This window comes from Solanum pennellii, chromosome 3 (genome assembly GCF_001406875.1).
Source record: "Solanum pennellii chromosome 3, SPENNV200".
NCBI classification, from domain to species: domain Eukaryota; kingdom Viridiplantae; phylum Streptophyta; class Magnoliopsida; order Solanales; family Solanaceae; genus Solanum; species Solanum pennellii.
Genome location: NC_028639.1, coordinates 68084650 through 68111616, shown reverse-complemented (window position 1 = coordinate 68111616; position 26967 = coordinate 68084650). Strand labels below are relative to the sequence as shown.

Below are 26967 nucleotides of genomic sequence, written 5' to 3'. Positions count from 1 at the left end.
TCAAAAAGCTGATTAAAAAATTGAGTGTTTAAATGGATAAAATTTAAAATTCAAAAACTAATTTAAGAGGTTGAGTGTTTTAATGGAGAAAAAATAGGCATTAAAATTGGTAAATGTGTATTATAGTAGAGAGAGTGTAATGTATCTAAAAAATTACACTAAAATAAAAAAAAAAAGGGAATTATGTAATATTTAAAAAATGTAGGGAAAATTAGAGAATATAAAAATTATAGTTGTGTATTTAAGTTATTTTTCCAAAAAAAAAAAACTACTTAAACTTACAATGGTGCACGAATTCAAATTTAATCGAGGTTCGATAAAAAAAAGGAGGTCGAAACATTGTTGTCACTTGCCTGCTGACAATTAATTGGTTTTCCCTCTCGAAGTAAATCTCAATTTGAAATCTAATTAATGTCAAAATTATACAATGATGACAACTAATTGGATAAAATAAAGAAAAAGACGACATTTTCCTTATAAAAAGGGAACAACATCATCATCTTCTATTTGTTTGTTGAAAATGTAGTATCACATTGACACCGATGTCTTCTTTTGTAATAAAAGAGTATATGACTAAGTAAAACTTTTCTTATACCAACCGTCTGACTACAACACACAAAATACAAAAAATTCCAAAGTTGCCAAAACTTACACAGTTCCAAGGGCTAGCTTTCTTGATTTTTGGACTTGTTCAATCCGCCTAAATTTGGCGTTGGAGGGTAAATAACTCGCTCATTTATAACTAATTCAATTCATATAAAAGTTGGGTTGATATATAACTCGACCCATTTCAGCTTTGGATGAGTCAATTACTCGGCCAATCTGACCCATCTCATTTCAGTAGCCCTAGTAACCTTTGGGCAAGTCAATTATTCGTCCATTTAACACCTCTGCAGCTAGACAAAAAACAATAAAGTCATTTGTACCAAAGGTTTTTAAGACAGCCAACTAACAGCAACAACCTACTTTGAAACTGTCAAGCAGCCAAAGATGATAACAAAATGAATATGTTATTGTAAAATATAAACAAGAAGAAACTCATTTCCTTCACTTTGATCAGAAAATGGTCCAACCAAGAATTCATTCCAACAGTTCTTTTCTACATCTTTCCTCTGTCAAACTATGCAACAGTAGCTTGATTGATCTTATGTATACCAGTTCTTTCACTGACTAGTTTTATCTACTCACTTTTTGGCTGAAATGGATACACCAGGGCCACCTCCAACAAACTCATCTCAGAAACATGTGATTCTGAAGGCTGTTATTGCTGCAGTTCTATCTACTTTGGTAGTCGCTGGCACACTATTTTATTTCTTCTACAGATACTATGTAATTCGTCGATGGAAGAAAAACAAGTTGAATTCAAGTTTTCGTAGAGAAGTGCCTCATCAAGAATTCCAGCAAACTGGGGCTTTAAAAGGGTTGATAGTTGATGAAAACGGGCTTGATGTTATATATTTGAGAAGATTCGAAGGTAGAAGCCAACTAGGAAGTTGTTTTTCTAAGATTTGGGTGAATCATATGGACGAGGATGAGGATGAGGACGGGGAGGAAGAGAAGAGGATTGATAGCAGACGAGAGCAACCAGTTTCAAGTGATCACATTCAAGAAATGCCTTTACTGCAAAATTGTAGCAATGTAGGTAGCAATGAGAATAAAGAGGCAGTTACTGCATCACAACAAAGAACTAACTCGCTCTTCGCAGCAAGCAGATCTTCAAAACAGCCATCGACCTCATTACTGTTTCAACAAAAGGAAATCATTCCGCATCAGCCAGAAACACCTTCTGAACTAGCAGTAGTCTCCAGTCAAAATCTGCCTCAGCCACCGATACCTCCACCAGCTCCACCACCTCCTCCGCCTCAGCCACAAGCACCACCACCTCCTCCGCCTCCCCTTCCAATGAAGAGGATTGCCAAAGCACCAACACCACCAAATGCAGGAAAGATAAAATCTTCTCCACCATCCCACCCACCAAAGGGGGATGCTTCAAGTTCATCGATAAAACCACCTATTGCACCAAGAGGGAATGGGAGCAGGAAAGATAAAGCAGAAGCTCAAAACGAAGAGAAGTCGAAAGAAAACGGTGAAACTAAAGTCAAATTGAGGCCACTGCACTGGGATAAAGTCGTTGCTAATGCTGATCATTCTATGGTCTGGGATGAAATCAACAATGGATCTTTCCGGTAAGTGCACCTTGGCATGCAAAATTGAGTCCCTTTAGTGCAGTTAGTGCCTATTTTGAGTACAACTAATAAATTGCATTTGTATGCACATTTCAGATTTGAAGATGACCTTATGGAAGCTCTGTTTGGATACAATGTCACTTCCAAGAGAACCCCTGAAGGAAATAGGGCGACAACAAGCTCAGGCACTTCTAAGTTGGCTCGACCAACTCAAATGTTTATCCTCGATCCTAGGAAGTCACAGAACACAGCAATTGTGCTAAAGTCTCTTTCAGTCTCTCGCAAAGAAATTCTTGATGCCCTGACGGAGGGCCAAGGACTCAGTGTTGACACTCTAGAAAAACTAACCAAGATTTGCCCAACTGAAGAAGAAACGTCAAAAATCCTTCAATTTGATGGTAACACAAGAAAACTTGCTGACGCAGAGTCTTTCCTCTACCAAATGCTGAAAGCTGTTCCTTCAGCATTTAAACGTTTCAACGCGATGCTTTTCAGATCAAACTATGATCCAGAAATTCTTAACCTCAAGGAGAATCTGCAAACAATTGAGCTGGGTTGCAAGGAATTGAGAACAAGTAGAATTTTTATAAGACTTCTGGAAGCGATTCTTAAGGCTGGCAATCGGATGAATGCAGGAACGGCTAGAGGAAATGCTCAGGGATTCAACCTTAGTGCTTTACAGAAACTATCATATGTGAAAAGCAATGATGGAAAGACTACTCTGCTTCATTTTGTAGTCGAACAAGTCATCTGTTCTGAAGGTAAACGTTGCCTTATCAATAAAGGTCACAAGGATGATTCCGATAGAAAAACAGAAAAAGTAGAGAAAGATACTGAGCACCTAACACTAGGTTTACCAGTATTGCAAGGATTAAGTTCCGAATTCTCTAATGTAAAGAAAGCAGCTACCATAGACTACGATAGTTTCATCAATACATGTTCCACTCTTACAACACGGGTAAATGACGTCAAGCATCTCATAACGTGTTGTGGAATTGCTGAAAGGGATCAATTTGTAAAAGAGACTAAAGGTTTTCTAGAGGAATGTGAAGAGGAACTCAAGGTGATCAGAGAAGAACAAACAAGAGTTATGGAACTTGTCAAGAGAACGACAGAGTATTACCAAGCAGGAACTTCGAAGGAAAAAAGCACACAGTCACTTCTGTTGTTTGCATTTGTGAAAGACTTTCTCGACATGGTTGACAAGGTGTGTGTTGATATCAGAAAGAAAGTACAGAAGAAGAGTGCAGCAACTGTAGAGTCATCACCACCCCGATCACCACGACCAATAACTCCTGTGAGGTCCCATAACTTGGGAACATACTTTACACCAGAAATAGCAAGTAGTGAATCTGAGAATGATTTCTGATGGAACTTCATCACTCATATTACTTCACTTTTTAGATGAGTAGATTGTCAAAAACTATTACTACTAAACTTGACATTTTTTCATATTTGAAATGTCACATTAATATACTGGTCTACCCCCTCCTTCCCAGAAAGAGAATAAAGTATCTTACTTCAGGCAGGTAGAGGCACTTTATACCATATCTGGTTCAGGCACTATGATCAGGTAAAGAGCACTGTTCTCTAGATTCTTCTCAACATGAGGAATGACTCTAGAGCTTCAGGTACACTGAAGAAGACCAGAATTTCAGACTTCATCAAGGGTGTGTTTGGTATGAAGGAAAACATTTTCTCGAAATGTTCTCCAATTTTTCCATGTTTGGTTGGTCAAACTAAAAAAAACAAGCACCTTAAAATAAGTAAAAATGACTTCCCTAGTGAAGGTAAAGAACCCACTTATTTTCCAAGAACATCTTTCCATGAAAACATTTTCCTCCATACCAAACACACCCCAAAAGTCATATGAAGAATGACTGATATCATTAGTCACTTCCAGTAACTTTTCAGTTCCTTCTATCCCTCCTTCTTACTTGTTAACTAACCCATCCCAGGCACAACCGGTTCTCCAGCAAAATCTAGAAAAAGAAATATAGTAAAACTTAAACATAGGAACACGAGACAAAAACATCAAAGTTATGCATATACACTCGAAGCTGGTAGCTGACGACCAACCCCAGCTTGTTTAAAAGTGTTATTTGCAATGATTTTCTTCAACCAAACATCATTAGGGATTTTCCTTTTTCAATTTCTTTTACTAAAATTACAAAAAAAGAGTTTAGCCTAATTTCAAAATAAATGTCATTTTAAAGAAGGGAAAACATACTTCCACCCCTTTCAATTACATGTCACTTTTTATTTATTATATCAACATTTTATTGGAATTCTGCACTTGCCTTCGTTGAGACCCCTAATATTCCGAAATGATTTAGATATGATTAAAATATCATGAGAATAACACCAAGAAATGATTAACAATTGTTTAAAGTCCCATGAGATTAACATCTTGATGGTAAAGACACTAGTAATAAGTTTTGCAAGCTCACATTTCAGGTATAACTCCCGACCTTTCACAAATACCCCTTGAAATTACGAATTTTAATACAAATTATGGCGCTTTGCCAATAATATTATTATATACTTCAGATACAGTCAGGAAAACAAAAACATAAAATCAACCGAAGACATAGATGTTAACGAAAACACTCACCATAAAATACATACAGATGCTAGTATATACTTTCCCTTTCAATTTGTTTTCCTGGTTTTGGTTTTGACTTGACATGGAGTTTAAGAAACGAAGATTTTTAATCTTGCGATCTTAAACTACAGTAAGTGTAGAATGTACCTAAATATCCTATAATCTTCTGGGTCTTCAACATGTCAAGGCCTCAAGGGGGAAGTTAAAATTAAAGAGTTACTAGAAAAGGAAAGAGGAATTCTATTCTAAAACGGAACCAAAAAAAAGGACAAATACAATAAATTGAAACGGATGGTCAGTAAAATCAAGAATATCAGAATAATATTACACAGATTTCTGTCCTTCCAAGCTCTACACATCTGCCAGAAGATTTGCATAAATTCCTGAAGAAACCAAAAGCAGTAAAAAAAGTCGCAAAAAACATGTCCTCTTTCAAATAGCAAGAGCAAGAGAAGAGACATCTAAATGTTGCAATAATAATCTCCCATTCAATCCCTGGAATGTAACACTAAAACACTGAAGTAGCTGCTCTAGAAACTGAAGATAAACTAGCATAAGATCGCAAGACCACAGTTAGTCGAGAGTAGCTGAAAAGCTTTGAATACAAATTGTTTAGATATTTGGTGAACTATATGGAAAACCTTAAAAGCAACATAACTAGTGCTACAGCTTAAAGATCAAGAGTTAGCTCTCAACTAGTAATTCTTTTTACGAACTAGAAAACAGAAATTGCCAACTAGGACGATGAGGTAAGAAGGAAGAAAGGTTCACAGATTTTCTAGATGCCCTTAGCATTAATAGTTTGTACATATCTATGGATAACATGTAGATCATTCTATACAAGAACACAACATAGAATAAAAGACATATGTATTCACAATACTACAATAAGTTTATTCTTGATTTTGCTACTACAATCCCCTAGTATTATTCATCGCACAACATTCCGGTATTAGAATATTCGAATAACTAGTCTGTGAAAAAAACAACCCCTGAGAGTATATTGCTTCAAGAACAAAGACAGTAACATGATGAAAATTATACCCTCATACTTGCAGTGAAATCAGTTATACAGTTGTGACGATATTATAACAGAATCAACCTCACACTCGGAGTAAGATCAGGAATACAAAGTGATCAAATTCATCAAAACTTGACCGGAAAGGTAAGGGGCTACTCAACTGATGACTGCTGCTTCCAGTTTCTGAGCTGAACGAGAAACACCAAATTGACAACAAATCTCTTTATTTGGGCCAGTTGATTGAGCTCAAACAGGAGGGAGGGAGTTAAAAAGATGCAGTGTTCAATGCTGCACAAGAACAAATTTAAGAAAAATTTGTTGACTCCCACAGTGAATCTGCAAACCGTTGCAGATATTGAACATTTCACAACTCAATAGAAGACCTTTATCTGGTCTGTTTTCCTTCCCTGAAGCTGAGAGAAAGATATAAGCACAACAACAACACAGCATGTGATGAAAAGACGCAACTAAAATAAACTCACCTGCCAGTAATCAAGAAATTACAGTCCATTAGGTTAACAAAAAGTAGTCTAGCTAACAAAGTTTGGGGGTTAGGGACATAAATAGTCCAGCGACTTTTGGATCTCTAGAAATGGCAGAAAGAATGCTTTTAGTCCATCCACACTTTATTAACACAAAAAATTTCAAAGAAAATGGATCTTATTTGTACTGTTAGACCTTGAATATATACTATGTACTGCTGCACTCTCTTAAATCTCTGATCCAGTTAAAAAATGTAAGTATAGATGACAGTTATCCTGGCAGAAGGATAGAAGTAGCAATCGTAAATTCGTAATCCATAAAATATTAATCATTATTTACAAGAATAGCTCCACAAGTCTGCACTGGAACAATAAGTAGATAGTTCTCAAGGAATATCCACATGGTGAGGCAGTTAACAGACTTGTAACGCAACCAGAGATGGGATACAGAAATAGAGGAAAAGAGTACAGATTCAAAAAAGAAACACAGTTTTCCTTTAGGGCATGATGATCTTTTTAATCACAATAACTTCTACGATGTTCAGAATGTATCTCCACTGCAAGTTACCAGATCAAGAATGACACAGAGAAAATCATTTATAGAGTGATTATTTTTTCCAAAAGAAAAAATATAAAAAGCTTCTGATAGCATGTCCAAAAAAGGTAAACTAGAATGACTTATAACTGGCAGAAAGTTGTTCATATAAACAACTGCTATGCCTCAATTCCAATCAAGTTGGGTTCGGCTAAATCCTTACGGACCATGTTGCTCCATTTAAGATTGCCCCAAACCAATATCACTTGCACAAAAAAAAAACACAAGAAGCTTGCTATAGCAAGTGTAAAGGCAATATTTAGAATCAACTGGAAATTTATTCTTTTGGGGCTAGATTTGGCAATTACTCGGATCTGGTACACTTAAAGAATCTTTAGACCTATGAGATGTATTCAGACATCTAGACCCAATTTTGCTTAAAATGTAATGATAAATAGAGATGTAACACATTGAATAAAATTAGCATGACTAAAATGGAAGTGTTAAAAAGATGCCAAGCAATAAGAAAACACAGTATGAGACAAATGACAGGCTTAACAGTTGTGAGACCAACTATGGGAGTAAATGACTATAGGTAAAAATGTGAATGTTAAGATGAATGATCACGTCCAATAAATGGCAGAAGTAACCTGGTTTGACTGAGCCTTTGTAAGGAAATGAGGTAGAACAAAACTTACTCAAAGAGAAGTCTCAAGGTATCTCCAATCTCTTATAAATAATAAACCTATGCAAACTTAACTAACAGCAGAACACAAAGAAAGCAAATGTCATATATAAGCAAAATCAACTAGTTGAAATAAGACTAGTTGTGATGTTGTCATACTTACATCAAATCCGGTACTGGTGGAGACTTGCCATAAGCTGTAGATTTAAGGATAAGTATAAGAGTAGAGAAACTCAAGATTTAATACCTCTAGTTCATCTTGAGAGACATTATTTTAGTATGAAATAAATAAGCCCAACAGAGGAGTGGAAATAAGTAATTCATATAAAATAAATTCATATAACCGATCCAATTATTTTGGTACTAAGATACAGTTGATTGATTGATGAGATCCATTATTGATAAGTTTCCTGTCGTTCTCCTTGTAAAAAAACACCATTCTAAGCTAAATAGGTAGTAGTTGTTACATTTCCATTTTCCTCTCGTGAACGAGTAAAAAAAATTGGAAAAAGTAGTCCAAAATGAGGATAAGATTGAACATATATTTCTTTGATAATTTTTCATCTAAGACGTGGATAAACAAAAAGTTGGACAGGAGGTTAGACTACCTTCTAGGAGAGAATACACAGTTAATACCAGAAAGAAGATCCTCCAGTTTACAGGACAGCTTATTTGATGCAACTTTAGTTATAACTCATACCTCCGACTACCTTTGAGAATGACTCCAGCCTTAAGGACGTGCTGCCAATGGACATCATGACTACACACTCAAAATATTCCTCACAAGCAACCAATGAGCACGAAGTCAAATAAATTAGATTGCGACTCAGAAAATACAAATCGGTGCAGATCAAGAAAGTTAAATGAAATCCAGCCGCATTAAGCATTTTGAAATCCTTGGAAAGATGTTTGAAGTAGCATTAATCTTTTCATCCTATGTCTATGCAAGGAAACTAAATAAAGTTTAGCTATAGGCTTGACTTATTAATGAATCTTTGTTTTCCAGACAAAGATGTCAAATGAATCTTTGTTAATATATAAAAAGGTTGACTTGACAAGATTGACTTAATTACTTTTGAATCTTCTTTCCAACGATCTCACATGACAAGAAGCTCAAATTTGACCAAAAATACATCATCAGAAGGTGTCATTTAGCTTTACCCAATCCTTACATGATCTTATGGCGAGAACAGCACCCATTGAAATAATTAGAACCCCTCTACTTGACTTGTAATGGCTATGTTTAGAAGCAAATGGGAAAGAAACATAATGCTCTGGAAGCCCACAACCCTTGTAAAAATTGAATGTGCAATATCATTATAGAACCGTCAGACAGCCAAATGGACACCACAAATGAGAAAGACAGAGAGGTTAGCAACATTAGAAATACATATAAAATGATCTATGAATAAGTAAGACCTATGAATAAGTAAGACCACTCCATTTAATGAACCTCAACTTCCAAGATTTCTCCCAAAAGCACAAAAGAAGTCTAGGATTTCCCAAGAGAACCTAAACTAACACAATTCAGACAAAAGATTATCAACCCATAGTTACTATACGAAAAGCCCCAATATATGCCAAAGATAAATTTGGATGTCACTATAAATTAGGTGAAAAGAAGATTACTGAAGGCAATAGACCTGCTCAAGAGCCTTGTTAGCAAATGCCAGTTTGTTTCTCATCATTTATTAGTATTCACAGGATAGGATGGGTGAAAATAATTTCTAATACAATATAGCTCCAAAATACACACAACATTTCTCTAATTTGTACTAGGAGTTTTCTGCTGCTTCAAAACGCTCTCCTGTTCCTCAAACATCTCATTAGATGATGCTGAATGCCACTCTGATGATTACTAATAGCTTCATACTAGCATCATAGGCAATTTTTGGAAGCTAAATAATAAGAGATATAAGACATGCTGCTTGTTATGTAGTTAATTACATTAAAGGGCTTTTAGACCTGATTCAAAGTTCATAGACAAATAAAAATAAGCAACAATCCACAGCTACACATTTGAAAGCCTAATTATCACTGTTGACTCCAGAAAGTTTCACATCCATCCAGGACTGCTCCATTGACCCAAAAAATTAACTATGTTGCTCAAATAAATCTGAAGAGAAGGATTTGCAATATTTCGGTAAATCCCAACAACATTCTCCTTACCTGTACAATGTATCACCAACACTCTTTAAGATATTAAAAAAAAAAACTAAAATTCATTTGCTCTCCATTGACATGTGTACCGTACTGGGATACAATTACAGATCTTAATTTCATCAAAAAAAAAAAATACAAATGTTAACAATATTCAGGAAGTACTAAAAATATCTTATAAGGGAATAAAAGAAGAGAGGTATTCAGTTAAATGTGACAACCTGTCACGTCATCATGCCACATAAGCTGTAAGTGCCACATAAGACAAAGTTGCCCATGTGGAGGTCTTACACTGGAAGAAGGCTAGTCCTTCGTGGAAGGTTCTTGAGGTATGTGGAGAAATCCCTTGAAAAACTTTGGAATTCCATGGATTTACATGGAAGGTCCTTCGAATATTCTAGTTGTGTAGATTCTAGATAGCAAGACTTATTTGTAAATATATTAGGACTTGTGTGATAATTATTATTTACATATTAGCTCCCAAGTAGTAGTATATATAGAGGGGCATCCATTTGTAAAATCATCAAGCAAAAATCAATCAAAATTCTCTACACAATGCTTCCTAACAATCTTCTTGTGTTCTTTTTTCTTTTCTCTTAGCGATTCCTAGAATCTTAGGCTGATTTGGCATAGTTTTTCTATTCTCTTAGTAATTCCTAGTTTCTTAGGCAGATTAGCAAGATCATGAGCAAATTATTAAATGTCGCACGTGTGCTTAGTAAAAGACTAAGGAAGTGACATAAAGTCTGAAACTAAGGGTTTCAACTACTTCAGAGAAAGCAAATTCCGAAATAAAGAGAGAAAAAACGAAAAGAAAAGAACAAAAACTTAAAATACTTTTCTCCCAACAATCCTTAGTTCAAGATTGGCGTTTTTATGGATAGTTGCCATGACAAATAACCATGTAAAGAAGCCTATAACCTCTCTCAGTATTTATTCCAATTTATTTACTATGCTTTTCTTGATTATTTATAAATGCAACACATCGGATTTTTGCTAAGAATGGTTCCTTATGAAATGGTAAGTATATCCATCCACTTTTGTTATTTATATATATTTGATATTCTCAAAAGTTCAAGCATTTATACTAGAGCACAGGGAAAGGGAAGGTTTGGAATACTAGTAGCAGAAGACTTTCTCATTCTTTATCTGCCAATTTCTTAAGAACTTTGGTAATTCAAACTGTTATTTCATTATTCACACATATTAATAATAATCAGATAGTAGGGTGATAGAATTACAAGCACGATATATTTGACTTCAATACCACCTTATTTATTCACATAATGAGTGTTCTACATCAGCACAAGCACCACATCTATAATGCAAAAAATCACAAAGAAACCAGAACATTCCCCTGAGCTTCCAAAATCACATTCTATACCAACACCTATAGCTAATGGGTTATCTTGACTCACAGTCTGCTAAGAACTAGAACACTCACAATGTCATGCAGAGAAAGAAAAGGACCCAACATACACATCCATGGAACAGAATCTTCCTAGGACCTTGATATCATGCTACAGGAACGAGCCAATCGAATCGTCAGTCTGCCTCCATCAATGGTTGCCTCTCGCTCAACTGCCTCCTGGTTATACTGTTTCCTGCACCCTGGACAACGCCCATCTTCCTCGAGAATCTTCTTGTGACAAAAGAGGCAAAGCCTAAATCCGCACGAACAAGGGAGAAAACTCGTGTCTGTATAATCCAAATCTTCACAGCATATGGGACACAAAGTGGGTGTGGCTAAAGTTTTACATCCCCATACAGAGTCCCTCCTACAACGCCGTTCAGAATTCATTGGGAAACTATGCTGCTTCGACAAATTTGGCAAACCCGACGGACGGAATGTATCATCGGGCCTCCATGCCCGGCAACTGAGAGGAGGTCTAGGTGTCAATCCTCTGTCATTACACTCCTGCTTTGATCTATCAATCCCTGAACCCTGCCTTTCAGAAACCTCTTGCCTAGAACTCATATGTGTCATATTCTCATTCCTCTCAAAATGTGAATCCAAACTGGGATTTTGCTGCTCCTGTTTTTCATCAATGGCAGCCAGCGCATCGGCAACAGCCTCCCAATCATCCAAGCAATCATCCTCTACTTCTTCATCTTCTTCACTCACACTCCCTGAACAACATCCACCACTGCTACTGCTGCTACTACTGCCTCTACTGCTTCCTGTGAAATTAGACCCTGAATCATTTCCTCCCAAAACACTACTGGTGTGGCTTGTAGGTGAATCAAAATCACTGTAGTGGTTTAAGGATCCTTCATTGTCCTCTTCACCTATTGGCTTTATCTGCAATTTCTTAATCAATCGTTCCCTCTCATTCGCAACATTCTTCGCTGAACCATGAGTTCCTCCAGTGTTTTGTTCCTCCTTCAGAACTTTGTTCTTCACTATATAAAACCCCAATAGCCAAGATTTAAGAAATATAGACATAAGAAATTCAATTTAATAATCACATATACTCAGAGACGCAATCATGCAATTAAAGCAAGAACAAACTTGAAAACGGGAACAAATTTCACGAAAAGGCAGATTACATATACATGCAAAATCATTAAGAAACTTTAAAAAAAAAAAAACGAGTAGATCTTACGCTACCTTGTGAAAGCCACTGCTCACGTCGAGCATCTAGCTTGCACTGCTTCAACTTCGCCAACCGATTAACCTGAATTCGTATAACAAATCTCAGAAATACAACTCAATCGTAAAGAAAACTAGGTATACAGTTTCAATATGCGACAAAATTTACCCTTTTTTTCTTGGCAAAATCTTTGGGGTTAGAGGAAGCAATAGGGATCGAAACATTGGGGATTGAATCGGAAACCATTGTTGCTGAGTGAAATTGGATCAAAAACCCTAAAATTGATGAGATGAATATCTCAAGAATTTAGAGAGAGAAAGCAATTGGGTGATTTAGATATGGAGAGAGAAAACCAACGGTGAGTGAAAGAGAACGGATAACGGAAACTTCTGCTCTGCTTCGCTCGGATCTTTTTTCGACTGAGAAAACCAAACGTTTTGCACTCGATGCCTATATATATACTGTTTTTTGTTCCGTAATTGCCCCTCAAGTCAACCCAAATTTCCGCATACACTCAATCTCTTCAGTATATAAAACGAAAAACTAATACGTACCAACGTTTGAGTTTATAATGTATTTCAAATTATAATAAAATATTTATTTTTAATATAAATTAAAAATATGAAATAATTAGCTTTTAGTTTACTTATTATCATTTGTTCTCTATAAATTTTACAAATCTTCGAAATTCTTTATTTTTTTTCTTAAATAAAACATGTCATTAATATATCCGACTCTCTTTTGAATGTATCAATCCTTTAATTTTTTGAACATTAATATATTCGATCTTATTTTTAATATATTAATATTAATATTATTATATTTGTTGAGATATTTCTACAATTATAAATTTTTAAGAAATATATTATAATTTTATTTTAAAAGTACGTAATTTTCGTAGTTTATCATAAAATTGAGATAGAAAATTAGAAGTCAGGAGTGAAAAATTACGGGGATAATCCTTGCCTTAAGGCAGGAAAAAGGCCACGACGCCGTTTGGCTTATAGTCTTCTAGAATTGTTAATTCCATAATTTGTGGGTGAGATTATTTTGGGATCTTTTTCTTTAGCTAAGGTAAAATAACTCAGTTCCAAACATTAAAACTTAAATTTTACAATTTTTTGGTAACTGGTATTTTGGCAGGTTATTTAAAGGACTACAGATAATACTAAATGTAATTAGTTAATAAAAAAAGCTACGATTAAATTTTATAGTTAAACATGAAATTCATAGTTAATTTTATTTAGGGTTGAATTATAAAGAAAGTAGACTTTTAATTTTATTTTTTTCGCTGATATAATGTAGGAATGAAAATTAGTAACAATAGTGTTAAAAGGTCCCAAAAGAGTACTAATTCATCAGTTTTTAGTCTATTTATTTTTTTGTTTTTGATTGATACGATCGAAAATACTTATATCGATAATGAAAAAATGTGATATTAATTAATTTTTTAATTGTTGCAAATATAGTGTTCATCTAAATGCTAATTGAGAAAAGTTAAAACCACGTGATGGATATCAATCTAGGATAAAATTAAATTATATGTTTCCTTTTGTCATAAAGCATAGAAACATACTTAATTGAAGTGATTCACTAACTATTTGGTAAAAAAAAAAATAATTAAGATATAGCATATACAAAAACACAATTATTTAAGATATTTCGTAATTAAGATAATATATATATATTACTAAAACAAAAATCTTCGTATTTATTCCGATTTACCAAGAGTAACATGGTTTAAATAAAACTCCGTTTTTTGTTTTTAGTAAATATATTACTTCTTCTAAATAATCTTGTTCTTGCTTTCTTTTGGTTCTGCCTTATCTTGTATAGGTGGTTTTTTCCTATTATTATTAATATAAAATAAATGTAAATAAAAATGTCTACCTAATTTAGTGATTAATTTATTTTAGAGCACTTCTTAACTTATTTTTATGGGTCGGATTCAAAAATCCACTTGTAATGTCTGATACGATTCAAATTTATAAGTTTCTCAAAAAAGATATATTATCAATCTCTATCAAGAAATAGATTTCATCAACTAACTTGTTATTTCACCAATGTATATTATTATCATCCAATCTACAAGCATGTCGACTCATCTCAAAATCTCACATTTTAATAAATCAAAATAATAATTAATACATATATATCATATAGTTATATTCGAATTCAGAATATAAGTACATTTAATAGTTTAGAGAATATATTTTTGTCAGCCAGCAACTATCTCTATTCGGTCTCGTTCAATACATACAAAATGCACAAGGACAAGATTGTTGATTATACCCTTATTATCATTCCCATAATCAAGCTAAATTATTACAATTGTACCGATGACGTGTCTAATTTTCATCTTAGATTGTGAACAAAAAAACTTTATACTTATTAATCCTCTGCATATTATAAGCTATACTTTAAGAGCCTGTTTAGATTGGTTTAAAAAGTAGACTTTTAAGTCAAAAATAAAATTTGCACTTAAAATGACTTTTAAGTAAAACATAAAAAGTAGAGGGAGAACTACTTTTGATTTTTAACTTATTTTAAGTTATTTTAGTCTCGTCAAACACTTGCTAACTTATTTTAAGTCATTTATGACTTATTTTAAATTGTTTTATATATGCCAAACACTTCGCAAAGTGAAGAACTACCTTAAAAGTAGATTTGCCCATTTTGAAATCAATCAAAACACCCTCTAAATCATTTATAATATAAATAAAACAGACACCATAAACAATATATGATCTATTAAAACTAAATTAATAATTATTTTATAATAAATACTATACCTAAGCATATGATTTTAATAGTATATATTTCAATAATCTTACCATCCAAAAACTTGGAATATAAATTAATGTGTTGGTTAGACAATTTAAATCATATTTATTTGTAAAATATTGACATTGACATTAATAATAAAGGGTAACGTGCAAAATGAAATAAAGTACATATTCTCCCAACTACCTATCGAACGTAAACAAATATTGTAAGTTTTGTTTGCCCCACGACATTAACGTACTTAATCAGTATCTCATGTTGAAAAGGTGATTTGATTTATGAATAATTGATCGAACCTACAATTATTGAATGAGAATACTTAATTAGTTTGGAAACCTGTCGAATAAACTGACTAAGAAATTAAAATGTTATATATTTATAATTTTTAACTCTCGATGAAAACTCAAATTAATGATAGAAATATCGTAATTTTATTTTCAACATACCTCCTTCAACACGTCTAATTACAAATAAGGAATCCCGTTGCTTTCCTCTAAGCCATGAAACAATTATTGTAGTATGTACTATTAACCAAAAACGATTAGATCTTTTGGCTTGTATTTGTGCCCTTTTACTTATAATAAAACAAATCATGATTTGATATATAAAATTATTTAGCTTATATACACAAGGTTATATCATCAATTTAAATGAGTCATGAAATTTAAATTCAATATTTAAGATAGAGGTATAAGTCACGTTATTAATATGATTGTAGCATAAATTTAATGTGATTTTTATTGATTACATAAAGATGATCTGCTTCCGATTTGAATGAGGTCAAAATATATTATAAAGTAGATTCTCTAATTCATGGGATATATTTGTACTCTTAATTTAGATACAATTATTATAGTATGAATATTGCTTAATCGGTAGATTCTCCATTCATGTGTCGATGCCTAACAAAATTGGGCTATGAGAACAAATATTTTGTTGCGTACTAATAATAAATTAGTTGATAAAGCTTGTTTTAGAGAATATTAGTATCTTTATATGAAAAATTATATGATTTCATATTTAATTAAATTTTGTATTTGAATCATGAAATAAATCGAGTAAAGATGTGAAAGTATTTATTTATTTATTTAATCAATTAAATAGTTAATAATTTAATTTAATCAATTGATTTCTATAATATTAAAATATGGTAGTTATACAATTTTTAATGTTATATTTAATATTTATTGAGCAGTGCAATTACTATAAGTATGTCTATAAAAGGTTAGACAACAAATAGTGCTTTGTTCTCACCATCATTTTCAAAATACATTGAATAATTTAGTTTTCATCTTCTCAAATGTTGATTAGTTTCTAATTCATCCGTCTATTTTTGGCGTCTATATTTAATTGACACATCTTTCGTCTAGCCAAAATGAGTATCTAGGTATTATTTGGAATTTAGCTAACTGCAAGGAAAGCTACTAAACGATTATTAATTTTAAAGCAGTCATAATAATGGGAAACTTTCACGCACAACCACTCAAAAATAACATAATTACTTTTCATATCTATAGTTTGATAATTACAATTCGTAGCTACATAAGATGTTATAGGAAGGAGAGAAGCAAGCGAGACTCGGAGAGAGAGGGCAAAAAATGGGAGAGAGGTGAATTGTATATGTATATCGGTTAGATAATTGCATATTATAGATATATATTTATATAATGGCGAGCAAGATTGGGAGAAGGAGGAGAGAGGCGAGCGAGAGAGGGAAGATAGGTTAATTGTATATGTATATCGGTTAGATATGCATTTGTATATATGACAAGCGAGATTGGGAGTGAGGAGAGAGGTGAGTGAGAGAGGGCAGGGAATGGGAGAAAAGTGAATTGTATGTGTATATTGGTTAATATACATATGTATATGTATATTCTGGTGAATTATGCATATACAAATGTGAGTAATTAGACAAACTCGAAGTCAGCCCACATAATTAATGTATAATATTAGTCATGAGTGATAATTATAACAAACTATAGCTATAATGAGTTATTAAGTAGTATAAATTTACTTGACCACATAATTTTCTTCATAATTAATTGGGGTCCGAAAGTTGTTTATTGGGTCATTTCTTCCGGTGAGAAATAGGTAGGTTAGGCCCAATTATGTATGGATTGGGCTGCTTGGTCCAACCCATTTGTAGTTGTTTATCGTCATGTAAGATTCGAAAAAAAATAACATCATACTTCATTCATTCTATATTATATGATAGTGTAAATAATTTAAATTCTCGTAAAAAAAATGAAAATAAAATGGTATCAAACATTTTTGGAACGTCTCAAAATGACAAAAACAGATTATATATTAGAACAAAAACAAAAATAAGGTCCACATAGATTTTAGGCTAATATTACATGACAACTAGATTAACACAAGTGAACTACAAAAGAATCACGCATAAAAAGATTTCCCCAATTCCACTCCATTAAACTAATCTATTGCTATGCTTCTCGGACTCTTCAAAACTGGCATGCACGCGAAGCCCTTTTTGAATAGTACGAGCAACATAGATCTATTGTACGTATTATAAACATGAGATACTCGATCTTCAATCTTCAACAATGTTGTGTTCTTCTGATCTCCAGCATGTTGTAATCTTTCAAATTGTTGTCTTTGATGCTTTTCTTGCAAGAACAATCCAAGAAATCACCCTATAAAACACAAAGAAAGCAAGCATAATTCCAACATTCATCCATCTAGTATCCTTGTCAAGTCCTCTGTTCTTCAATACATCATTTCCTGTAAGCAAACATTCTGAATGATTTTCATCATTCCACGTAAAACATTTGTGTCTCAAGCTCCAATATTCATTTGTCAACAAAGCGTCCAACGGGTACCTATATAATGAAACATAGTACATGAAAAGCCAATATTTTGGTATGCATTCTTTTGGAATGAAGTAGCCTGAGAATAGAAAAAATGCCCCAAGAACAGTGCAAATCAGTGAATTCCCTGAAATGAAATCAGGGGAAATTGCACTCAGAAACAGAACCAATGAGCTTGCCATCAACACTATCACCCAAACCACGAAAGTGAAGAACACGAAAGCTGTAATCGAGGGGTTCAGCCCTACAATCCAGTACACTGGGACAGCGAAAAGAATGGCAACTGCAAAGAGAAATGGGAGAAAGATTATGGTATTCGCGATCATGTAAGAAGAGATTTTATAAGCTCCTCTAGACGCTTCCTTCATGATCACGCGCCTTTCTTGAAGATAAATTGGTAAAGCTTCAACAGTGGATGAAAGAAGAAAACTTAGGCTAAATGCAAAAAGGCCTAATCTTTCTGCAACTGCACCTTCATCATTTCTCATTTTTATATACACACTTCCAAGTCCAAATCCTCCCACAAGAGCTTGCATCGTTCTCGCCAAGAACAGTTGCTTTGTCCTGTAAATAATCTTCCAGAATCTTGAACATAACACTGCTATTTCGAATAAACTTGAGCAGTGTTTATTCAAAACAGCCCCAACTTTTGCCTGATCAATCACTTCTTTATTCGCGGTGTCTTGAATTATGGCCTCTTCCCATCTCAAATAGGAACATGACTGATACTTGTAATGTGGTTCTTGATTTTCCAATACGGATATAATTTCCATGGCAAATTCAAGAGGGTTGAGCTGAATAGGTATTTCATATCCCATCCTAGTTATATTTTCCTCGAGCGATTGAAGAGAGCCATAGTGAACAACTGATCCATGAGAAAGGATCAAAAGATTAGAAATGTACTGAAGAATTCTATAACTAGGCTGATGGATAGATAAAACTATACTTCTTTGTTTTGTTTTCGCCATAGACGAAAGCAATTCAATAACTTGGAGTGCTGAACTGCTGTCTAGTCCTGAAGTTGGCTCATCTAAGAGTAATATTGATGGATCATGAATCATGTCAACTCCAATCGACACCCTTTTTCTTTCTCCACCTGAAATTCCTCTCTTCTCTTCGTCTCCAACAAAGTTGTTAGCTACATGATCAAGGCCAAGTTCTTGCATCAAGCTTTCAACTCTTTCTTCGCGCTCCTTTGAACTCATCCCTCTTAGCCTAAACTTTGCGCTAAACATTAAAGTTTCCTTCACTGTTAACAAAGGAAGTAAATTGTCCTCTTGAGCTACGTAACCACATATGTTCCTCAATTGTGCAGGGGTGGTAATAGCATGATCATTGAGATAAATACTCTTTGGATCAAACTCCTTGTCACTCACCCTGCCTGATATCACACGTAACAACGTTGACTTGCCCGTTCCACTTGGTCCAACAATCGCTAGAATCCCCGAACATCCAGCCACAAAAGAAACTGATTTGAGTATGGTGGTTTTTGGCTTAGTACTCTTCTTCATTAACGAAGAAAATATTGAGCCGTTTGGGGAGATAGTATAGGAGAGATTTCGAATTCTTAGTTCATAAGTTTTATCTAGAGACGATTGTGGTGGCGATGAAGAATCGAAGGAAGAAGAATTAGAGTTAGTTATTGTGGATTCTTTGGCTGGTGAACATGAAGTTGAAGTTGAGAAAAGTATCATTGAGTCATTTTCAGGGCTACCAGGACTTGGATGGTAAGTTGTACATGGAGAAGCCATTCTTTTTTTTTTTGGGAGTTAAACAATTGGTGAAGCAGAAAATTAAACAAGGTTATGGAGATGAGAGAATTAGTGTAGAAATGTTTAGTTTGGATTTTGGGAAAAGGAAGTTGAACAAACTTGGTTGATTAATTGTTGTTTTATGGTTTTCCTAAATGCTGGTGAAAATATGTAATGTAATTATTGGCAGTGTTTGGCCATCTACATATTTTGACTAACATTTGTTACTGTAATATCTTATAATTATCATCCCACCAGTTTTTTCTAACAAATTAAAATAGACTACATACACATGTAAGTAGACGATACTCAAAATTATTAAATTATGATGATGTATACAACAACTTGTTAGCTATTTCTGAAAGGGTGACCAAGTTGGTTGAGCAGGTGATCTCTCAAATGAGAGTCTCAGATTTGAGTATTTTCTCATTCAAGCTAGTCCCACAGGAATTGCCTAGTGAGATTTCTCTGCTGTGTGGTATATAGGGTTTAACTTGTATGCACCATCGAATAGTGATTACGGATTTCCTTGTTAATATAGGCTGTCTAAGCCAATTATTTCCTAATGTGTCAATAATCTATTTTTGTTTAATTGGGCTTCACTGAGTATCAACTTAGTGTCACTGCCACCATTCTCATGTTTATTGGATTGGGCTTATATTAAGTCCGTAGTTCCACCCTTCTTATATTCTTCTGTCTTTCTATTTTTCATCACACCTATAATCATAATTAAGGTGCAAATAGAGTCGGAGTTAGGATTTGAAGACAATGGTGCCCCGTGTCACGTCCCTGTAGCCATAAATCCTGTAAAGAGTACACAAATACACCCATTTCGATTCGATTTGACATGGTATGAAACTTGAGTCCAACAAGTTGGTTTATGGCATGACCCAACAACATGGCCTTGTTGATTCATGGCTCATTAACTAAATTTAAGAACATGCCAATGTCTTTGGGCCATTTCATAACATATCAATGAGTGTCACTTTAGCCTATGAAAGTGTAATTCCTTCATAACTTCAATTGGGCTAGAATGTAGTCATTTAGTTTGTAAAGTATATAATATATAGATAGTATATGACTACACAAATGCTACTATTAACTATTAAGTAATCAATCTATATCATTTTTAGTTTTTAAAGATAAAATGACATTTTTTTATATTGTAATAATTTATATTAAATACTCTATGTTTTGCTTAAACATAAATTTAGTAATACAAATTACTTAACATGTTTAAGATTATAAGCTTCAAAAAACCATTTTTTCCTTTTCAAAATTATCCATTCAATAAAACACATAATAAATATAAATACCCAAAAGTGTGGACTAACGATGAACAAATGGATTGAAAAAAAAATGAATTCTTGAGTTTAAATTATATCAGAGGAAGTAAAACACTAGGGGTCGTTTGGTACAAAGAGTAATGACGCAGGGATTAGTAATGTAGAGATTAGTAGTTCAGAGACTAGCAACACATGCTTTATTTTTATCAAGTGTTTGGTTCATTGTTTTCCACTTTATCTTGTATTTGATTTAAAACTGTACAAAAAGCTTCTTTTCAATTATACCCTTGATTTATGTAACTTTTTAAATTGTTAAAATACAAATAATTAGAAAACATTGTATTTTGAATAATTTAAAAAGTTACATACATATAAAAATTACAACTTTCAATTTATATATATATATATATATTGAATTTATTTAGTAACAAACATCTCTCTCTAATCAAACTGTAAGCTAATTTATTTAAATCAATTACTAGTATAAATATAAATCATAAAATCAAGAAAATAAACAAAATAATTAAAATGATTTGAGGGATATTTTTGTCTTTACATAGACTTATTTCATGGTATTATATTAATGTATTACTAATACCTCCAAATGGAAGGTATTAGTAATACATCCTATAAGACCATGTAGGAGGTATAGTTAATCCATGAATTAATTATACATCCGCTAAAACTCCTATCAAACATGGTACTAAATAATAGAGCTCGGAGTCAAAAGGGTAAAAAAAAATTGTTAAAAATTCCAAAAGGGTATATCAATTTTTTTTACCAAAACGGCAAAATCGCTCACGATGTAGCGAGTTTTACGTCGAAAAAAGAAAAATCGCTGCTGTAGCAGCGATTTCTTAAATTTCCTTTTTTAAAAAAATAAAAATTTAAACAAGTCGTTCCAAGTGGAGCGATTTCCAAAATTAAAAAAAATATATAATTTTTTTAATAAGTCACATTAAACTTCTTTTTTCTTTTGCTTTATTTTTTAAAAAATTAAAATCAAATCTTGGTAAAATCGCTAAGGCAGCCATTTTTAATTAATTATTTTTTATTATTTTTTTAAAATTGCAGCTATTTACACTTAATTATTTTTTTTAAAACTTAATTTAATCGCCTAACTTTTTTTGCAGCGATTTAATGAAATTTTCAAAAAATAAAAATAAATTAAGTGTAAATCGCTGCCTTTACAGCGATTTGACTTTTTAAAAAAAAACTAATTAAAAATCGTTGGCAATGATTTTAAAAAATTAAAAATTTTAATGTGTAAGTCGCTGCAGAAGCAGCGACTTATTAAATTTTTTTTTTTTTGATATTGAAAATCGCTCCATTTGGAGCGATTTGTTTATTTATTTTTTTAAAAAAGGCAAATTTAAGAAATTACTGCTATTGCAGCGATTTTGCTTTTCAGACGCTCAAAGTCGTTACATCGTGAGCGATTTTACCGATTTGGTTTAAAAACAAATTGATATGCCCTTTTGAATTTTTGAATAATTTTTTTACCCTTTTGACTCCGCACTCCTAAATAATACCTTACATAATACCAGAATTATTTCGAAGTAAGCATAGACATCACACGAGGCATGTAGTCCAAACCCATGTAAATATAATGAATCCACAAATAGAATTTAGTGAAGGGAGAAGAAAACTTTAAAAAAATTTCAAACTAATTATGGTAGGCTGCTGTTTTTGACCCCGACAGCAAGTCTATTTAGTAAGCCCCATATACAACTTTTACCCATTAATTTCTTCTTGATTTTTTCATTTGTTTTGACAATGAAGTTTCAAGCAAACCATATGTCCCTTTTACTCCCAACAAATTTTTGTGCCAGTCAATGTGCTCAATTTTCATCACTATCACAATTTCACTAAATAATAATACAACCAAAGTCCTTACAAAATTCATTAACTGATGATTTGTGAAATTTACCCTCCAGTTGTTCATTGACACGGAAGATATAGAGGCCGAAGATTAGAGTAGAAGGTTAATAGACAGTTGAGTGTTATTTCTCTTTACACATACAAATAGTATTAACATTAGTTTAGTTCGTTGTTTCTTATCATTCGATTTGTGTTACACTGTTAGTGCATGTTGTTTCGTTGATCTGGTAGTCACATTACGAATGCTAATTGGTAATGATTTCTCTATTATTTGTAATGTTTTGTTTTATTTTTGTATCTTGAACTATGTTATTTGAGTTGACAATCTTTCGAAAATAATTTTGATTTACCTTCATAAGATAAGGATAAAATCCGCGAACACTTACATATTTTAAAACTATATTGAATATATTGTTATTATCGTAACTATTCATTGAGAGAGATATACTACCAGCATTGGCTTAGATCATTTTCATAGTCATCGAGAGAGATACTTGATTAGTGGATGTTACATTTCTAAAGTATTTATTGAGGTCGATAGACATGTTAACAAGAGTTACAAATTTATACAGTGTCATTGTCATTCAGAGAGAAAAAAAGATCTATATGCGAGTCTCCTTAAAATATAAAAACTGAAAATTTAAGATTTATATATAACATGTAAAGACAATCTGATGGTGTAAAAATTATTTAGATACGAATGACAATATATATTATTTAAAACTCATATTACAAAATTGTGATTTGTGACGCTCTAAATAAATTTCCTCTACTAGCAATTCATTTAGAGATTGAAACATATACTAGTTACATATATAATCATTTATTTTGACTAATTGTCTAATTTTCACAATTCTTTTTCTTTTGAATAAATTAAATTAATTCCCAGAAAATACTATACTTGTTCTTGCAATCGAATTTGTGAAGAAAATTTACAAAATAATTGCCCTTTTGATTAGCATTTAGGTCAATCCATGTGGCTGTAATATAGTTAGAGAGGCTAGACCTATATATAACAATTAATTAAGATCATGGCAGTTATTAATTAGCAAAATAAGCCAAAACATAATGTGGAATCAAATCCAAAAGAAAAGAATATGAAGCCAAAAAAATAAGAAATGATTATCACTTGCTTGCATGTGCAATTATGTTGAAAGTTTATGATAAATTATTTTTACGTATTAGGCAGTGTCACAACTAACATTATTTAGTAACAAATGATAAGGACAAAGAAAAAAGAAAAAAAAGAATATATGTATATGAGAACAGAAACAAACAAGCTTTGTTCCCCTTATATGAGCACGAGCCTTGTCTCTAAATTCTGGTCCACCTTACTTGTTCCTAGTAGTAATAATTAATATAAATAGGTTATATGATTTTTCACTTTTTTTTTTCTCTTTAATTCTAAGTTATCCTATTCTAAAATAATCGTCTAAAGGGGATAAAAAAGAAACTTAAGTCTCGTTGATACGACAAGAGGGAGTTGCTCAGATGATAAACATTATTCACTTTCAATCTTAAGACTGTGAGTTCAAGTCTTTAAGGTGGAAGCTCTGAGAGGGTTTAAAAGAAAAGTCTTATTGATGCTTATAGTGATATTAACGAATTGTTTAAAAGATATATAGAGCTTCCTTGGAAAAAAAGAAAATCTTTACTTAATTTGGGAGTCATGTAAAAGTGGGAAAAGATCAATATAAAAAATGTGGGTCAACTGGGCTCACAGTAAGTTTGTATAAATATCTTTCTTTTATTTATAAAAAAAAAATCTGCATTTTTAAGCTTCAAAAAGCTAATTATTCAACACACATAACATTTTCTCAATGACAATACCTTATACTCCTTTATTTCAATCGTTTTGATTATAAAATCATTTTTGTTAAAAAGTATTTTATCTTTGTGACTTTCTATTAAACTTAGACAGTATTGTATTGTGAAGGAGTATGTTAATATAACTGGCCTATAGTCAGATTACTTATCGACATAAATTTGAAATTTTAGTTAGATTTCAAATTGAATACTAGGTAGATTTTATTTGCCTTTTGAGATTATAAAATATTAAAAAATAACGTTTATAATTGTGGAAAAATAACTACAATAATATTATTTCATCCTCGATCAAGCAAGAATTTCAATTTTCAAAAATATAACTTACTTACCTCAATTATATTTTGTACTTTTTTGTGATAATCAGTTTAATGTGTACTGTTGGAAAAGTGGCCTCTAAAACTGATCTAGTGTAGGCACATGATATCTACTACTGTAATTAATCTGAGAAATAAGACGAAATTAATACGTCAATAAAAGATGAAAGTGGTTTTTAAAAAAAATATTGGTGTTAAACGTCCATTGGTCATCAATTTGAAAGCGTTAAAATATTGCAACAATTTGTGTTTTCCTTTCATCCATCATCTTATAAAAAGATAATTTTCTCATTATAATTATTCAACTTATTAAATCAAAAAAATAATTTGAACATGAACTCTCCATTTGATTTATTTATTTTCCTCAATAATGCATTTTTTTGGTATGACAGCAATTAGTGAAAGGAAATGGGTTGAAAGAATGTCGGTCTGTGGGGAGATATAATGTGGATATGTTTGTCTTCATATGAACCATTATCCTATTTATATAGTCCTCTACTGCCATGTTATGTGTCTATTCATTCACCTCTTCATACATGCACACTAATTTAATTCACTGCTACTATATTTATTGATATGCTAAATGATACTACTTTCTCCCGTCCGTTCTTATTTACTTATTCATTATATTTTTCATATTATAGATATTAAATTTTGTTAGACTCTATAAAATACGTTTAATTTGAATTAAGACTCTACAAATTGTATTTAATTCAAATAAGAATTTTTAGAGGCTACTCAACTCTAAACCCTAGTTTATGCCTATATAAAGGGTACTAAATTTTCTCAAAAGGCATCTTGGAAATTTCATAAAAAGATCAAGATCTTGATGGTTTATTCATAAAGAGAGGTCAAAATCTAAATCATCCTAATTTGAGAAATAGAGAAATACGCCACTAACGGCCCTCGAATCATGAATAAATCTTAGGAGAGTAGAATCAAGGGATCAACAGAATTGTACCCTCAATCTATCTTGATCAATAAAATTTATGTTTCTTCATATTTTATTTGTATGGTTTATTTATTTTTCATATGTTTAAAATTTGTTGCAAACAATATTGGCACGCCCTGTGGGACCAAATCTGCCCTTCATCTCTTCTCTCTTAAATCAAATCTGAAAATCTGAAGCTGCAAAGGTGGAAGAATGAGTACTTCAAGCCTCGTCTTTGAGTTTCACAAGTCTACACTCCGTTAAGCCTTGAAGCAGGGGGCATTTGTAGACATTAAAATTTTGTGAGACTCAACAAGATGAGTTCAATTCTAGTTGGGACTCTGCAAATTGTGTTCAACTCAAATAAGAATTCTTGGAGGCTACTCAACCCTAAACCCTAGTTTATGCTTATATAAAGGGTACTAAATTCTCTCAAAAAGCATCTCGAAAATTTCATAAACAGATCAAGATCTCGAATACTCCACAAATTGATGGATTATTTATATAGAGAGGTCAAAATCTAAATCATCCTAGTTCGAGAAATACGCCACTAGTTGCCCTCGAATCATGGATAAATCCTAGAAGAGTAGAATCAATGGATCAACAGAATTGTACCCGCTATCTTAATCAATAAAATTATGTTTCTTCATATTTTTTTTGTATGATTTGTTTATTTTCGATATGTTTAAAATTTGTTGCAAACACGTATATTAAGAAAAGAGTTAATAAATAAAAAATTAATTTATATAAATATTATAATAAGATATTTTTTTCATATAAATAAGTACTCCATTTATCCGTAATTATTTCATCCATATTAATTACGTGTCTATTTTTAGATTGATACACCTATTAAAGATTAATTATTAATATAGTGAATTTATTATTTCAATGGAAAAATTAAAAAGTAAGGAGTTTCAAGAATATTTATTTTTTTTCAAACTAATTAATAGAGGGTATTATAAATAAAAAGAATTTGTTCTTTCTTGATTTGTATTGACAAATAATTAAGAACTAAAAAAATGGATAAGTAATTTAAAAAAAAAACTTATTCATACGGGGTGTCAGCATCAAGATAATGCAATTTCTATTATAAT

At 32.3% G+C, this 26967-nt stretch overlaps 3 protein-coding genes across 4 annotated transcripts; 1 reads left to right on the top strand and 2 right to left on the bottom strand.

Annotated features, from left to right (window-relative positions):
* Window positions 1-514: 514 nt before the first annotated feature.
* Window positions 515-3714, top strand: LOC107014855 (formin-like protein 4). The gene is made up of 2 exons (XM_015214964.2): window positions 515-2186; window positions 2283-3714. The coding sequence occupies exons 1-2, from the start codon at window positions 1201-1203 to the stop codon at window positions 3553-3555; spliced, it is 2259 nt and encodes a 752-aa protein (XP_015070450.1). The 5' UTR covers window positions 515-1200; the 3' UTR covers window positions 3556-3714.
* Window positions 3715-10847: 7133 nt separating this feature from the next.
* LOC107014856 lies at window positions 10848-12713 on the bottom strand. 2 transcript variants are annotated; one of them, XM_015214965.2, is made up of 3 exons: window positions 12437-12713; window positions 12286-12352; window positions 10848-12077 (listed from the first exon to the last, which is right to left on the bottom strand). In XM_015214965.2, exons 1-3 carry the CDS (start codon window positions 12512-12514, stop codon window positions 11176-11178), a joined length of 1047 nt encoding a protein of 348 aa, XP_015070451.1. In that variant the 5' UTR covers window positions 12515-12713; the 3' UTR covers window positions 10848-11175. The 2 variants fall into 2 exon arrangements, with proteins under 2 accessions (XP_015070451.1, XP_027771323.1); XM_027915522.1 differs by having other exon boundaries at window positions 10848-12072.
* A 4626-nt stretch (window positions 12714-17339) lies between these two features.
* Window positions 17340-19858, bottom strand: LOC107013869 (ABC transporter G family member 23). Its single transcript, XM_015213752.2, has one exon. The coding sequence runs from the start codon at window positions 19629-19631 to the stop codon at window positions 17655-17657; it is 1977 nt and encodes a 658-aa protein (XP_015069238.1). The 5' UTR covers window positions 19632-19858; the 3' UTR covers window positions 17340-17654.
* Between the last annotated feature and the right edge of the window lie 7109 nt (window positions 19859-26967).

Coding starts and splice junctions, on each gene's coding strand:
- LOC107014855 (XM_015214964.2), top strand. CDS start 1,201: ATGGATACACCAGGGCCACCTCCAACAAACTCATCTCAGAAACATGTG. Junction 2,187..2,282: donor ATCAACAATGGATCTTTCCG/GTAAGTGCACCT, acceptor TGCACATTTCAG/ATTTGAAGATGACCTTATGG.
- LOC107014856 (XM_015214965.2), bottom strand. CDS start 12,514: ATGGTTTCCGATTCAATCCCCAATGTTTCGATCCCTATTGCTTCCTCT. Junction 12,353..12,436: donor ATTTTGCCAAGAAAAAAAGG/GTAAATTTTGTC, acceptor ATACGAATTCAG/GTTAATCGGTTGGCGAAGTT. Junction 12,078..12,285: donor TGAGCAGTGGCTTTCACAAG/GTAGCGTAAGAT, acceptor GGTTTTATATAG/TGAAGAACAAAGTTCTGAAG.
- LOC107013869 (XM_015213752.2), bottom strand. CDS start 19,631: ATGGCTTCTCCATGTACAACTTACCATCCAAGTCCTGGTAGCCCTGAA.